The 16413-nt window shown below is 40.1% G+C and overlaps 2 protein-coding genes across 2 annotated transcripts; one reads left to right on the top strand and one right to left on the bottom strand.

The window, feature by feature from the left end:
• Nucleotides 1-400: 400 nt before the first annotated feature.
• LOC107458044 (uncharacterized) lies at nucleotides 401-5318 on the bottom strand. The gene is made up of 8 exons (XM_021132906.2): nucleotides 5237-5318; nucleotides 4431-4517; nucleotides 3431-3494; nucleotides 3069-3169; nucleotides 2783-2837; nucleotides 2532-2624; nucleotides 1497-2425; nucleotides 401-1380 (listed from the first exon to the last, which is right to left on the bottom strand). The coding sequence occupies exons 1-8, from the start codon at nucleotides 5316-5318 to the stop codon at nucleotides 401-403; spliced, it is 2391 nt and encodes a 796-aa protein (XP_020988565.1).
• A 23-nt stretch (nucleotides 5319-5341) lies between these two features.
• Nucleotides 5342-7501, top strand: LOC107458052 (uncharacterized). The gene has a single exon (XM_016076254.1). It carries the CDS (start codon nucleotides 5342-5344, stop codon nucleotides 7499-7501), a length of 2160 nt encoding a protein of 719 aa, XP_015931740.1.
• The last annotated feature ends 8912 nt before the right edge of the window (nucleotides 7502-16413 follow it).

Genomic DNA, 16413 nt, shown 5'->3' with positions numbered 1-16413 from the left:
GGAATTCTGAGGGTGACTTTGAACGCCAGTTTGGGCCGTCAAATCTTGGGCAAAGTATGGACTATCATATATTGCTGGAAAGCCCAGGATGTCTACTTTCCAACGCCGTTAAGAGCGCGCCAATTGGGCTTCTGTAGCTCCAGAAAATCCACTTCGAGTGCAGGGAGGTCAGAATCCAACAGCATCTGCAGTCCTTTTTAGTCTCTGAATCAGATTTTTGCTCAGGTCCCTCAATTTCAGCCAGAAAATACCTGAAATCACAGAAAAACACACAAACTCATAGTAAAGTCCAGAAAAGTGAATTTTAACTAAAAACTAATAAAAATATACTAAAAACTAACTAGATCATACAAAAAATATACTAAAAACAATGCCAAAAAGCGTACAAATTATCCGCTCATCATCCACCAACGGAATGGACATCAGCAAATGTCTGGCACCCTTTTTGATAATTCAATAACAAACGAAGGAAGTACTCCTCTCCATGCGAGTGAGGAATATGTGTGAGTCGACCTATCACGTTCCCTTGCTTCCGTGGCCTCCACATATACCCCTGCTTGTCCCAAACAAAAAGTGATGGCATCTCCGCGTAAGTAAGCGTACGGGCCAGATCAAAATTCTTGTTAGCCTTAAACCAACCAATAAAAATACTGTCCTTTAAGACCGCATCGTCGATAACATTCTCAATAAGCTGGTGATCTTCGTACAGAACATTTTGTTCATTTGGAAGATGGAAAGGTAGGCGGATGACGTTAGGCTCTTTGTACTGAATCTCAAAGCCGAATAGCCGCCAGGATGCCTCACATGCAGATATATACCGACAATCATAGTAGTTCTGTATTTCATCAACAGTGACATCAGAACCAGCTGAATCATGTGATCGAAAGAATGAAGCTGTGACACAATCATTATCTTTGTGGACATACTTGAACAAATACTTAATTGTAGACGTCTGGCAAGTATACTCAACATTTATGTGGCAGCCATACTTAAGGAGCAATGTTGCATTGTATGGGACAACAAACCTATTGTCGAGATTAACATTCCTCTTGGTTGTTGAACGACCATTATCCGACCGTTTATACCTGGGAAAACCTGCACTGTCTATGGATGTTTTTTCACGGAAAGGCACTGGATAAAACTTGGAACACCTCCCATTAACCATACACGGGCTACTCATATTCAAAACCCCACATGGTCCGTGAATCATGAATTTCTGGACTAAGCTGTACAGCTTAGGTTGTGTGTGTTCGTCGGGGATCTCAGCCGATATATGATGGTCAATATCCACAGATGATCGAGGCTTCTCGGCTGGTTGAACAAACAATAAAATATGACAATGGGGCAGACCACGCTTTTGGAATTCAACTGTGTACACAACTGGAACAAAGACAATGGGAAAAAGCAAAAGACTATGTTAGAGGGCAAGTCGACATTGATGGAAAAATAACAAATGTGTAAGCGTGACATTGTAGAAAGTGAATGGGAAAACTCACTTCCTTTAGGCTTTCCGAATATGGACCCATCCTTTAAGTCTTTGAGCAACACATCTAACTTGATCTTGAAAACCCTTGATATGATATCTGGCCTATCACTTGGCTTTAATGAATATGCCGCAACACAATCTTTAATCTCGGTCCATTCTGAGTTACATGTGATGGTAATGAAATAGCTAGGGTATCCGGCATACCTGCAAATAGCAAATGCATCTTTGCAATTGTTGTACATGTATCGGGGACCACCAACAAATGAAGACGGTAAGATAACTCGTTTTCCAGTTCTTGCAGCTTGTGTTTCACCCTGTATTAGACACTCATGAAGGCCTTGCAGTTGATGGGAATGAAACTTGCTCTGGTGGAACCTGTGATACTGTAATCTTTCCGCTTCGACCATAGTGTAACTATCAACCAAGAATTGTTGGAACAAACGTCTTGATTTGAGAAGCACTTGCGACTCATTCGATCTTATTTGGATACGAAAAGACAAGAACTCCCTCATGCTAATTGTTTCTCGCTTATGTAACTGCTGCTTAGATCTTTCATCGGATATTAAGATATCACTCCGAAAACCATCTTCTCCGTACGAAAAAAGCAAGGGGTATTGTAGTGCAAGATACTGCGGATGATTAACATCAATCTGTTTAAGAAGGTTCGAATGTGTCTGAATGACAACATCCCTCGAAAGGTTGTCGGCATCAAAATCACCTACAATAAGAGCAGCAACTTCAGACGCTGATGGCAGATTGTATCTTCTACCATCGGTATTCCTCTTCTTGATAAGACGAAGCTGCAGCGGAGTCGTTGAATTTTCAGTGAACCTTTGCCTAGCATATCGGAAGCACTTAGCAAGAGAGTTGTTGGAGTCAAGCATGCTGGTTAGATCTGCAACAATGGTATGATCAATAGCTGGGTCTTGATTAGACATGCTACATTAGCCAAAAAATAAAATAAACCAACATAAATCCAGGTCACAAAAGAATCATATAATACACACAATAAAGTATGAACATATCATAACAACGACATACTTACCCAATTGCATTAATCCGATTCTGCACTTCATTTTCTGTATCATAAAAGTAGAGCTGAGCAAACTTGGGCTTGCTGGACTGCTGTGGCAACAAACTGCCAATTGAATGGTAATTTTGGCCACTTATAACAAACAGGGGGGGCGGAACCCTTGTTTAGTGTGTACTGAATCTTTCCAGTCATAGATGTGAACGAAAACATACTATTAAAGGCCCTGATATGTTTCTGGTAATGCAAAGCTCGTTGATCATCACCATTCAACAACACCCACAATAATGGTGGTGGAACCGGCAACAAAGGAAGAGTGACCTTTCCACTCATACAACAAATAGCAAATAATATAGTGTTATTGGCTCCACGTTTCGCAAGGCGCTCGTGAACCCACATTTTTGCCCCACAGAAAACACAACTTTGGGTGGGTTGCCCGATAGACCAAACATCTAGGGAAAATTCAAAATAATAAAAAAGCAACTGTGGCGTGAGTGTAAAAATAGGTAAAAATATATATAAAGTCATTAGCATGTTCGTTGAAAATGACACCTGGTTCAATGGAAGATGCAGTGAAAGCTTCTAGTTGGTCATCGCTTGTCCGAGCCATATGAAAAGATGAAGACAGGGAGAAATGCGAATGGCCAAGCATACTGCGTATTTGATCAGAACAAGTTATCAAATGTCGAAAATAAGTTGGAAAAATTTAGAGGACTGTGATTAAAGGGGAGGAAATTTATGGAAAGGACCCATGCCCAACGGTGCCTAGAGGTGAGGCTTGGCAAAAAGGTGCCATGCTAAGGAGGAAAGAATACCACACCAACTTATACGGGGATATTGGTTAAGTCTTTAATTGCATCATAATCCCCGGTTCTAGAGTTTCAAGTGAAATGGCACTTTCAGGCATTACTCACATCGTAGGTGTTACATGACGAAGGTGTTTGTCACGGGACGTGTCGACGTTCCATGGTGAGGAACCTGCAAGGAAAAAAGAGGTGTTATCCATGGATGGAGGATGCAATACCGTGATCCGGTGCAGATTTTAAGAAAGGAGCAGAGCGGAAAAAACAAAACAGAGCAGCACAGCCGATTCCAAAAAAAAGTAATAAAAAAAGTAGTTGCTGTAAGTGTTTTAACTGTGAGATAAACTACTATTATATTAGACAAAAAGTTAAAATTTACTATTTTAATACTAATGAAACAAATGTAAAATAGTAATGCCATTTTGAATATTGTACTCAAATATTTGTTAACCAGGCACTGATTGAGTTATCAGGATTGACTATGCTTGCCTAATCCTTGCTTTACGTGCGATTCTAAAAGAATTGATGAATTTTGAAAACAATAATTTTAAATCAGCAATAACGTTTTCACAGTTAAGAAAAGGTCACACAAAAAATAACTAACATAAATAAATTTAACAATATTTATCATGTAATACAATGATTAATCATGAAAATGACCATAATATAATGTATATATAAATTAAATAAAATTGAATATATCATACATGTCATGTTCTGTATTATTTATAATGAGTGTATGCTTCCAATAATAGAGAAGATAAGCGGTTTTAAATGAAAGAAAAACTAAAGAATGTAATATAATTGATTAGATAAGTTTTTTTTACTAATTGACTAATAGACGATTGAGCATAGTACATAATTTAAAATTAGCCATTTAAGATCAACACATTATTTTTGAACGACGTAGTCTATTTAAATTAAAATGAAAAATATTAAACAATGGTAAGTAAAATAGGTAAATAATTTTTTTTTCCAAAAAATCACTCCGTTCATTTCTTAGCAGATTTAACTAAATGAGAAGACTAAGCAAGTACCATTATAACCGCAGTCATAAGGAAATAATATATTGGAGAAGGCACCCAACGTATATTGAAAAGTCAGACCTTACCTTGGCGTGTAGCAACAGTGAGGGGGAATTTTTGGAGGTGGCCGATATCCTGTTGGAGGGACTCATGAACCCGTGTGTTGGGATTAACTGCAACAACAGGAAAGCGTGGATGAAAGTTAACAAATAATGCATAATCAGAGCAGCAGAGCAGGGACGTTAAGAGCACGCAGGAATGTCAGCAGAAGAGGAAATGTATCATATCAGGGGAAAGTATGGATAATGGCGAAGAATAAGAAGTGTAAGGAAAAATTGTCGCCAAACATGAGGAGAAGTATGCAGGGCAGAACAACAAAGAAACCATTTTCGCGGCCGGATGGGGTCAGCGACACGGTGATCCGGCGCCTCTTATGACCAAGCAATTTCATACGTCGTTGACGTGCGAGCTGAGCTTCGTGTTCCATGCAATCCAGGCAGGCAAACCGTTTTCCAAGGGCTGGTTGTGTCGTATAAATTTATTTCAGGTACTCAAACTGATATGAACAGGTAAAAGTCGGTTACGAGTTATAGCTTAGCAACGTACCATTTACAATTATAACCGACTATTATAATTAAATCAGCACTCACGTTCTTCTTATAACGTCGGATATATGGATTAATGCTCGAACGTTACCTAAAAAATGGTCACTTACGACCAACCAGATATAAGGCGGAGACCAGAGGCCAAACAGGTATTCCATCTTTTCAAAATAAAAGCTTATACTCAAAAACTCTCTTATTGACTTGAGCGTCGGAGGACCTTTGCAGGTACCCACCACCTCGGTTCCAACTGCCGTGTTTTGTGTTTCGATCATAAGGAGTTTTCTGACCTTTTTCGGAGAACGAGCTATATTCCGGTGTCAACAGGTCAGAACATTTGGCGCTAGAAGGAGGGCCGATCTGAGATATCATTCGGCGTAAACACCAAATTCTTTATGGCTGATGTTCCTCCCCCTACCTCGTCCGAGCTTCTGAGGATGGTGACCGAGCTTCAACAAGCAAACCAACGGATGGCGGAGGACAATCAGCGCATGCAAAATCAAATCGCGCAACTGGAACGTGCTCGTCTGGAGCATAATAATAATAACCGCGAACAGCACGGGAACGATGAACGGCAGTCGCTGCCAACTCACGTCTCTGACACACCACAGTATAGGAATGACGAGGAGCAACAGAATGAAGAGTCCCAACCTGAAGATGAGGGAGAAAACCCCGACAACTCTGTAGGACCGTTCACAGCTGAGATAATGAACTTTCAGCTACCCAGACAGTTCACTCTGCCGACCACATTAACCCCATATGACGGGCTGGGAGACCCTAAACAACATGTTAAAAAATTCCGATCAATCATGATTGTCAACGGTGCCTCTGATCCTATTTTATGCCGATGTTTTCCTTCTTTTTTAGATGGTCCTGCACTTGACTGGTTTTGTTCTTTGCCTGCAGATTCCATCTCACGTTTTCAGGAGCTAGCCAAACAGTTTGAGGATCATTTTGCAGCCTCGGCGATATATCTCCACGACTCTGACTACCTAACGACCATCAAGCAGGGTCCACAGGAAAGTCTAAAGGATTATATAACTCGGTTCACTAAGGTCGCCATGAGTATTCCGGACCTCCATCCTGAAGTGCATCTTCACGCCATTAAAAGTGGCCTTCGTCCAGGAAAATTCCAGGAAACTATCGCGGTAGCTAAGCCAAAAACTCTAGCTGAGTTCTGCGAAAAAGCCAAGGGACAGATAGATATCGAAGAGCTTCGCCAGGCACGGAAGTCAGAGAAGTCCGCCCCTAAAGACGACGAAAGAGCTCGGGATACCAAGAAGGGTTTCAAACCGGTCCCCCGTTATGAATCATATACCCAGTTTAATACCAAGAGGGATGATATCATTAAGGAAATTCTGAATTCAAAATTGATTAAACCTCCCCGCAAGGCGGGAAATTACCCCGAGCCCAAAAACATCGACAAATCAAAATATTGCACCTTTCACCAGAAGCATGGTCACACCACTGATGAGTGTGTAATTGCTAAGGACCTCCTGGAACGATTGGCTCGACAAGGCCATCTCGATAAATTCATCGCAGGTCATATGCAGAAAAGAACGGTATCCAACTCAGAACAACCCTCAATAGGCCAGTCATCAAAAGAAAAGGATAAGGCCCCAGCTCAACCACGGGGAGTAATCAATTGTATTTCAGGAGGCTATGCCGGTGGGGGAAGTACTAGTTCAGCCAGAAAACGAACGTACCGAGCTATGTTAATGGTCGGAGACGTTGACCAAAGCTCAGAACCAATCCCAGATATTCCCGAACTGACATTTCGTCCTACCGACTTCAATTCCAAACACACAAACTACGACGACCCTGTAGTCGTCTCTATCCAACTAGGAGACCTTATTGTTCGGAAAGCATTGCTTGATCCAGGGAGTAGTGCTGATGTACTTTTTTTTGCAACATTTCAAAAAATGAAATTGAGTACTAACATTTTGCAGCCATATTCAGGAGACCTGGTCGGATTCTCAGGAGAGCGAGTCCCTGTTATGGGGTCTGCATGGTTGCAGACTACACTAGGCGAACAGCCATTATCCAGAACACAGGACATTCAGTACCTCATCGTAGACTGTTTCAGCCCTTATAATGTTATCTTAGGGAGACCTTTTTTAAACAAATTTGCCGCTATTGTTTCTACATATCACCTCTGTGTCAAGTTTCCTGTGCAGGATAATAGGGTTGCAACCATACATGGTGACCTCCAAGAAGCTCGGCAATGCTACAACATAAGTCTGAAACCTATCAGGAGAAACACCGAAACTCGGATCAACTCAATACAATCTGAGCAACCAATCTTGGCAGAATTAGACCCAAGGGCCGACTTTCAGGAACGTCCCATGCCTAATGAAGATCTTCAAAAGGTCGCCTTAACCGACGATCCATCAAAGTTCACATTCATCGGAACATCAATGGACGACGAGGCTAGGATAAAGGTGACTAATTTCTTACGTGCAAACGCCGACCTCTTCGCATGGACTTTAGGAGACATGCCGGGGATTAGTCCGTCGGTAATCACACATAAGTTAGCTGTTAGTCCGGCGGCCTGACCAATCTCCCAAAAAAAGAGAAACCTCGGCGCCGAGAAGCGATCAGCCTCCATGGCAGAAGTCAACAAGCTCCTTGAAGCAAAATTCATCCGCGAAATCAGATTCACCACATGGTTGGCCAACGTCGTTATGGTAAAAAAGAATAACGGTAAATTGCGCATGTGCGTCGACTTTACTGATTTAAATAAAGCATGTCCAAAAGATGCTTATCCTTTACCTTGCATAGACACATTAGTAGATAACTCCTGTGGGTATGACACTTTAAGTTTTATGGATGCATATTCGGGTTATAATCAGATCCTTATGCATCCATCAGACCAAGAAAAAACAGCTGTCATAACTGAATATGGAAACTACTGCTATAATGTTATGCCTTTCGGTTTAAAGAATGCAGGGGCAACATACCAAAGACTGATGAACAGGATTTTCGAGCAACAAATAGGCAGAAATATCGAGGTATACGTCGACAACATGGTTGCCAAGACCAAGATCGGCCAATCCCACATTCAAGATCTTGAAGAAATATTTGCTCAAATCAAACGGTATAACATGAGACTAAACCCGGAGAAGAGTGCCTTCGGGGTAAAATGGGGAAAGTTCCTCGGATTTATTCTGACAAGTTGGGGAATCGAAGCAAACCCAGAGAAGTGTCAAGCAATACTTGATATGCGCAGTCCAAAGACAGCAAAGGATGTGCAAAGGTTAACAGGAAGGTTAGCGGCATTGTCGAGATTCTTACCATGCTTGGCCTTCAAATCTTTCAACTTTTTCCAATGTCTAAAGAAAAGTGCGAAGAGCTTTTCCTGGGATGAGAAATGTGAAGAAGCATTTTTGAGCTTGAAACATTTCCTATCCAAGCCACTTGTTTTGCAGACACCAAAGCTCGGCGACCCGTTATACCTATACTTGTCCGTCACCGAGACGACTATTAGTTCGGTTCTTGTTACAGAAAACAGCAAAGACCAGCAGCCAATATATTTTGTGAGCAAGACACTACAAAACGCGGAGCTTAAATATCCAAAACTTGAAAAGCTCGTCCTAGCACTCATATTCTCGGCAAGACGACTCCGACCTTATTTTTAAAGTCATACAGTCATCGTCCGAACAGAACATCCACTACGACAAATACTTTCTAAGCCTGAGTTAGCAGGGCGACTGACTAAGTGGTCAATTGAACTTTCTGAGTTCGATATACAATTCCAACCAAGGGGATCCGTTAAGTCACAATGCCTGGCTGATTTTGTGGCGGAATTTACCAACACTTCATCCGATGAAAGAAGTCGGCTGTGGACACTATTTGTCGATGGAGCCTCAAACCCTTAAGGGGCAAGAGCAGGAGTACTACTAGAAAGCTCGGATGGTATAATCCTCGAACACTCTCTCAGGTTTTCATTTAAAGCCAGCAATAACCAAGGCGAATACGAAGCCCTCATAGCTGGGCTCAGGATAGCCATTGATTTAGATATTCGTGATTTAAAAGTTTACTGTGATTCATTACTAGTCGTGCAGCAAGCAAATCAAAGTTTCCAAACAAAAGATCCAACTCTTTTGAAGTATTTAAATATTGTTCAGACCTTATTAAACAAGTTTTCTAAAATAGAAATTGCCCACATACCTAGAAAACAAAACCATAGGGCAGATGTTCTATCAAAACTAGCAACAACGCAAGCACACACTGCTACACTTTTACAGTCAACCTTAGACAAACCAAGCATTGAATCGGCAAAAATTTTAAACACCTTAAGTAAAGACAGTTGGCAGCAACCTTACATTCAATACCTCCGTAACGGCTCTGTTCCGGAGGAAATTGAAAACAAAGGTAAATTCAGAAGACAAGCTTCTTTTTTCACCTTGATAAATAACACTCTGTATAGGCGAGGTTATTCTCGACCATTGTTAAAATGCTTAGATAGGGCAGAAGCCGATCTTCTCTTAGCCGAAGCTCATGAAGGAATCTGCGGCATACACTGTGGAGCTCGAAGCTTGGCACAGAAAGCTTTCCGAGCAGGATTTTATTGGCCGACAATATGGGAGGACAGTAGGCATAAAGTCAGAACCTGCGACAACTGTCAGAAACACTCACCGATCATTAACATGCCTGCCGAACATCTCCATCACTCAGTGGTAAGTTGGCCGTTCAATAGGTGGGGAATAGATATACTTGGCCCCTTCCCCACTGCTCCGAGACAGGTAAAATTTTTGGTAGTTGCAGTAGATTACTTTTCTAAATGGATTGAGGCTCAGCCGCTTGCAAAAATCACCTCATCACAAATGATAAGTTTCGTGTGGAAACATATAATTTGTAGATTTGGTATACCAGGCCACATCGTCACTGATAATGATCGGCAGTTTACTGATAGCACTTTCAAGGAATTTTTACAGAATTTAAAGATAAAGCAACACTTCTCTTCTGTGGAACACCCGCAATCCAACGGCCTGGAAGAGGCAGCAAATAAGGTCATCCTGCAAGCATTAAAGAAAAAGCTCGACAACGCAAAAGGCTTATGGGCTGAGCTTATCCCTGAAGTTTTATGGGCATACAACACAACAATCCACTCAACGACCAAGGAAACTCCGTTCAGGTTGGTCTACGGATCCGAAGCAATGATTCCAATGGAGGTGTCCCAAGGCTCTATACGTACATTAGCCGAAGATCATGACAAAGCCTGGCAAGCAGAGCTTGACTTAATTGAAGAAATTAGGGAAACAGCAGCAATTCGGCACAGAGCCTTGCAACAACAGGTGGGCTGACGATATGCTCGGAAAGTAGTTCCAAGAGCATTCAACAGCGGAGACCTAGTACTTCGGAAGACTGAACAAGCTCACCGACCTCCTTCTCATGGGAAGCTCGCCGCAGCTTGGGACGGCCCGTATCGAGTTTCTGAGGTACTGGGCCGAGGAGCATATAAGTTGGAACAGCTAGATGGCACACAAATTCCCAACACGTGGAACATCAATTCTTTGAAGCAATATTACAGTTAACAATAAGCAGTATACCAGTACTCTTTTTCCCACCTTGAGAATTTTTTTTCCCAAAAAGGGTTTTTTCCTCATGGGGGGTTTTAATGAGGCTGGTTCACCTGAAACAAACTTGTACAGGTATCATTTTTAATAACATTAATTTTCTGTTATATATTTTTTATGCCATTGCCCAAATGTAATATTCCTATAAAAGGGAATAACTAATAAAACAGTAAGTCGCATTATCATACGAATGCGCAAATATTACAGTCGTCGAGCCTCAAAACGGCCACATAAAAAAACTGATTAGGCAACAACAAAGCCTAATCTACCAGTTTATAACCGAAATACTGAACTTCACAAATCAAAACATGGAAATACATCCAGCAAAATACACAGAAACTTTCCAAAAGATAAACTCCTAAACAAATTAGTCGGCAAGGTTATCATCTCCTTCCTCAACAACTTCCTCATCGTCCACGAGTTTACCACCTTGAATTACTTTAGCAGGATCCATGGCGCCGAAATCTCCGCCGGGAACAAGGAACTTTGCCTGATTAACAGCTCGCTCGAAGCCTTCCGCAAAAGCATCTAAAATATCACCTTGCTTATTTTCTTCAAATTTTTTCATCTTGGCAGATAACTCGGTGAGTCGCTCATTTATGCTCGAAATATCATTTTCATTTTCTTTCAATAATGCAGAAATTCTTTCATGACACTCCTTTTCAACTTTAAGTTCGGTCTCAGTCTCAGATAACTTCTTCTTCAAATCCTTAGCACTAGCATCACTCAGCACCAATTTTTCCTTTAACTTAACAATCTTCGAAGCCTCGGATAATCCCTTCTTGTGTTTCTTCTCTTGACTACGGCCAATACTGGCCAATCGAAATCCTAAGACCTGAAAGCATAAAACCACCATCATGATAGAAGAAACAGCACAAAGAAACACACGAACCATCATGAATTTCAAAAAACACACTACCTGTAGGTACTGATCAACGCCTAGATCCCCAACTGCTTCCACCCGATTTCTATCTACCTCAGACTGCACAATTTCATCTGCAACGACACTAAAGGGAAATTTCTTGCTCCATATCGAGGAATTTTCTTCCTCCTCCTCAAACGAATGTAATTTCTCTTGCCTTACAATAAAATTCGGCAAGTCATCAAGTTGCAATTTTTCCTCTTCAACTGGCCCCTCATTTTCAACGACTACATCCGACTTTCTTTTTTTGAAAACGATACCCTTCTTTTTCGGTGGGGGCTGATCTACCTCAGCCCCACCATCCGCCTTCTCGGCATTTGATGAAGATCCCTCAAAATTTTTGCTTTTGAATCGGGATCTCAAACTAGAAGCAGTCACTATAGGGAAGTTACCAGCTGCAACATTCATAAGGAAAGAAGTCAGTAAAACCTAAACAGTTAAAAATAATTTTGAGGAAAGGTAACCTCCAAATTCTCTCACCAAAATACTCTAATACTACGGCTTTATTTTCCTCCCACGGTAGCAGGTCAGACACAGATATCAGTCCCCCTTTGTCAACCATCTCAATCAAAAATGAGATTATACATTCATTGCGACTATTGATAAGGTCGGGACCCAGAATATGCTGCGGATGGCAACACCAGTAAAGCAAAAATTTTTCCCCCAAATTTTCGTCAAGGTAAAATGGAAACTCTTCATTTACTGATTTAACTTTCAAAAACATTTCTTTGAAATCCTTGAACGACGATTTATAAAGTTTGAAAATAGAAAATCCAGGGGTACTGTTTAAGTTAATCCATAAACCCTTCCATACCCCTTTAGCTTGGAACAGAGAAAAGAACAGCTCTAAATCTGGTTTAATTTCAAGAAAATCCATCAAAGCTTCAAAACATCTGATAAAAGCCCACCCATTCGGATGAATTTGGGATGGAGCACAATTCAATTGTTTCATCACACTACACTCAAAAACAGAAAACGGAAGTTTAACTCTTAGTTCCTCAATCATGCAACTATAAACATAAAAATATTCAAAACCATCTTGTCTATGGAAAACACGATCCGACCGGCTGCATGGCAGCAGCTCTATATGAAACCCAGCCCTCATTACCCTACCCATATTTATCCGCTTCACACTCTCAATATCAGAAAATAATGAAGCGCGTATGTGAACATCATTGTCAACCCAATCATATTTCTCAGCATTTTCAATTGGGGGTAATACATTTTTCTTCTTTTCACTCATTTTTAACAAATATGACAAAACAAATTACCAAGAATAGAAGTAGATGAAGAAACTGCACTAACCTCTTCTACTCATTCTCACTTAAAAGCTTCTGCCCCCAAACTTAAACGCAGTGTTTATGAAAGCTTCAAACTCAAGTACCAATTTAATTAACTTTTCAGTTCCAAAATTAAATTCCGTCCACACATACTAAAGTCACTTCAACGGTCCAAGATTAACGTTGGAAGTTGAAGCAGACAAAATATTAAATTAACACAATGACCAATAAAGCAAAGTGCTACGAATTTATTTCAAAAAAAAAAACTTCTCATATGCCAAGGTAGAAATCTGATACGCCACGTTGACCTGGGGGCTGAGTATACCGAGCTATAACTCGCTAATCAATAATAAGCTCAACCTGTTCTCCTCAGATCAGGCCAAGATTGGGGGCTGTGATATGAACAGGTAAAAGTCGGTTACGAGTTATAGCTCGGCAACGTACCATTTACAATTATAACCGACTATTATAATTAAATCAGCATTCACGTTCTTCTTATAACGTCGGATATATGGATTAATGCTCGGACGTTACCTAAAAAACGGTCACTTACGACCAACCAGATATAAGGCGGAGAGCAGAGGCCAAACAGGTATTCCATCTTTTCAAAATAAAAGCTTATACTCAAAAACTCTCTTATTGACTTGAGCGTCGGAGGACCTTTGCAGGTACCCACCACCTCGGTTCCAACTGCCGTGTTTCGTGTTTCGATCATAAGGAGTTTGCTGACCTTTTCCGGAGAACGAGCTATATTCCGGTGTCAACAGGTCAGAACACAAACTATTTGCATACAAGTTCAAAATAAGATCCCGGTAGGCAAGAGAGGAAAGTCCACACACAATGGAAGAAGTCTACAAAGAGTTGGGGATATGGAGGAAGAACAGCGTAGGCCTATCATGAATAATGTCAAAGTTGGACTATGGAAGGCACATGTGTTCAATCATTTGAATAGTCATTGACCATTAAGTATAATAGACCACATCAGAAAGGAAAATATTTAGATAATGTTTATTTATGAACAACATTGTCATAATAAAAAACAAAAGAGAAGTAATGTTCACTTTATTTTAATTAGTCAAACATAATTTGCTTTTATGGGTTCTTTTTATTCAAGGAGTGTTAAATGAATAGGATGGTGAAGTTAATTTTTAGAAAAAATAGGAAGAAAAGATTTTTAAGACTCCTACAAACAAAACTGTATAAAAAGAACCCTGAAACTAAAGAAAATTTGGCTAGGAACATAGAGAAGGCAAATAAAAAGCTCTGGTCTATGGAGGAATGAGACGTTAGAAATATAAAATGAATAAGAGAGGTTTTTATACTTTGTTTAGAAATAGGAAAGAAAATAGAAGAAAAGAAAATAACAGGCGAAATTTGATATTTAAAAATAAAGATAAAAAGGTATATTCAAGAATTTTATATTTAAAAGAGGGAGCAAATTTATTATTAAAAATGAACAATAATTTAATAATTTTAATGGCCTAATAAAAAACGATATAAATTTCGTAATTATTTTTGTTTTAGTGCATTTTATCAATAGTAAAGAAACTCATAATTCCATAGATTATTAATCTAATATATATAAAATGTTTAAATGTAAATCTGTATTATAACAATGTATTAAACCAATTAATACCAAAAATAAAGTAATAATTATCAATTATTCACCATAATAGATTTAGGGGTAATATTATAAGTACACAAACATATTGTAGAAGATAGAAGAAGTCAAGCAATATGGTTTAAGTTAATATCCGATACCGCCATTGGAACTCATAATATAGGCTCAAAAGCAATAGCGTGAAAGCTGCAATGTTCGGGGAGAATACGAAGTACTAATGCATGCAGAGTTCGTTGGTGCATTTGGGTAAATGTATTTTTTTTATTGTTTTTTAAGTCCTCGATCACCATTTGTATGCTACTCCATAAGCAAGGGTTGTTTATGTTGGCATAAATAGAAGTTAAAACATCTTTTTCTAGTTAACCCATGGAAGGATGAATAATGGTAACAATCCTCCCACGTGGAGGCATACAGTGTGCATAAACAATATTGGAATAAATGGAGGTTCTATTCAAAGATCATCCACTAATTCAAGACAGGTGAATTTATTGGTGTGTGGCAGTCTATTTAAGCCACCCCCTTGTTTTCTAACACAGCAGAAAGTAAAGGCAAATTACTTAGCAAACCCAGTTGAAAGACACACCCGTTCCCACAAATGCACAATAAAGCAGTGCCAATAAGCATACCCAGCATGTGTTATTCCAAATTTAATGACACAAAATGAGCATGTTGCAATAATATGAGTGGATAGAATGAGGTGGTGAAGGAAAAAGACAAAAGCCTTAACATGTTAAACACACCAATAAGATTATGATTGCCAAGCACAGTGGTAACATGAAACATGAACGGCATTACAATTCCTAATGGAAGCATAAAGACAACAACCAATAAACCAAAGGAAGCGGCAAAGCGCGACAGCAGCCTTGAGACGAGGCGAGTAACCTAGCCGAGATCTTCCATTATATATAAAACCATGATCGACCAAAAGTAAACCACATTGATGACAATGTCACAAAGGATCCAGCATGTCAACGTCTAAGCTACTTTGCTAATGTGATGGAGGGAAAAAAAACCAAATTGGAATGCAACACTTAGAATTAAGTTGATATCATGTTGATATAACACAAGATTCAAAGCGGTTTATTAAACACTAAGCAGTTCGGGTTTTGCGGTTTCTATTTTAGACGCTCTGGAACAGAAGAATGAGGGTCTCATATGTCCCCTGCATCAGGGTCGGTGGCATTCCCTGGGATGCAGCTCTCAAACGCAGGGAGAAGACTCTTGGAGGCAGATGGTGTGGCACGGGAGGAGCAGTCGTCACCGGATCTAATGCAAACCCGCTTAACAGGAGTACGTGTAATCATGTGGGCAGCACCGTCACCAGGAGCAGCAGCGGACCTGGGACTTGGAGTCGTGGTGAAACCAGGGACGCCGAGTATGCTCCCAGCCCCATCCAAGTCACCGCTTCAAAGGTCAGCAGCCGTGGTCAACTTCTGAAGCGCATCCTGGAACAGATGATGTTGAGATAGTAAAGCATTAAGGAATACAAAAAGCAACAACTTTTAAATAGGCAATGGTAATTGAAAGACCTGTATGTAGCACTCAACGATATATACCAATTTAATGTTCTTGTCTAAAGCAAGGGAGGAGATAATCTCTGGGTCAGAACATATCCTTGAGACGGTAATCACGCACGGCTGAAATTTATTTAAGCTATCATGCCTAACAGTAAGTGATGAGCGGATAATTTGTACGCTTTTTGGCATTGTTTTTAGTATGTTTTTGGTATGATATAGTTAGTTTTTAGTATCTTTTTATTAGTTTTTAGTTAAAATTCACTTTTCTGGACTTTACTATGAGTTTGTATGTTTTTCTGTGATTTCAGGTATTTTCTGGCTGAAATTGAGGGACCTGAGCAAAAATCTGATTCAGAGACTAAAAAGGACTGCAGATGCTGTTGGATTCTGACCTCCCTGCACTCGAAGTGGATTTTCTGGAGCTACAGAAGCCCAATTGGCGCGATCTCAACGGCGTTGGAAAGTAGACATCCTGGGCTTTCCAGCAATATATGATAGTTTATACTTTGCCCAAGATTTGATGGCCCAAACCGGCGTTCAAAGTCACC

This window comes from Arachis duranensis, chromosome 1, assembly GCF_000817695.3.
Source record: "Arachis duranensis cultivar V14167 chromosome 1, aradu.V14167.gnm2.J7QH, whole genome shotgun sequence".
NCBI lineage: Eukaryota > Viridiplantae > Streptophyta > Magnoliopsida > Fabales > Fabaceae > Arachis > Arachis duranensis.
This window is presented reverse-complemented; position numbering and strand designations above follow the sequence as displayed.

Bases quoted from the DNA above. Each gene is read 5' to 3' on its own strand.
- LOC107458044 (XM_021132906.2), bottom strand. From the start codon at position 5,318: ATGATATCTCAGATCGGCCCTCCTTCTAGCGCCAAATGTTCTGACCTG. The intron at 3,495-4,430 runs GTAAGGTCTGAC...TTTTCCTTGCAG, and splicing joins CACTGTTGCTACACGCCAAG to GTTCCTCACCATGGAACGTC. The intron at 3,170-3,430 runs GTGAGTAATGCC...TCAAATACGCAG, and splicing joins CGTCATGTAACACCTACGAT to TATGCTTGGCCATTCGCATT.
- LOC107458052 (XM_016076254.1), top strand. From the start codon at position 5,342: ATGGCTGATGTTCCTCCCCCTACCTCGTCCGAGCTTCTGAGGATGGTG.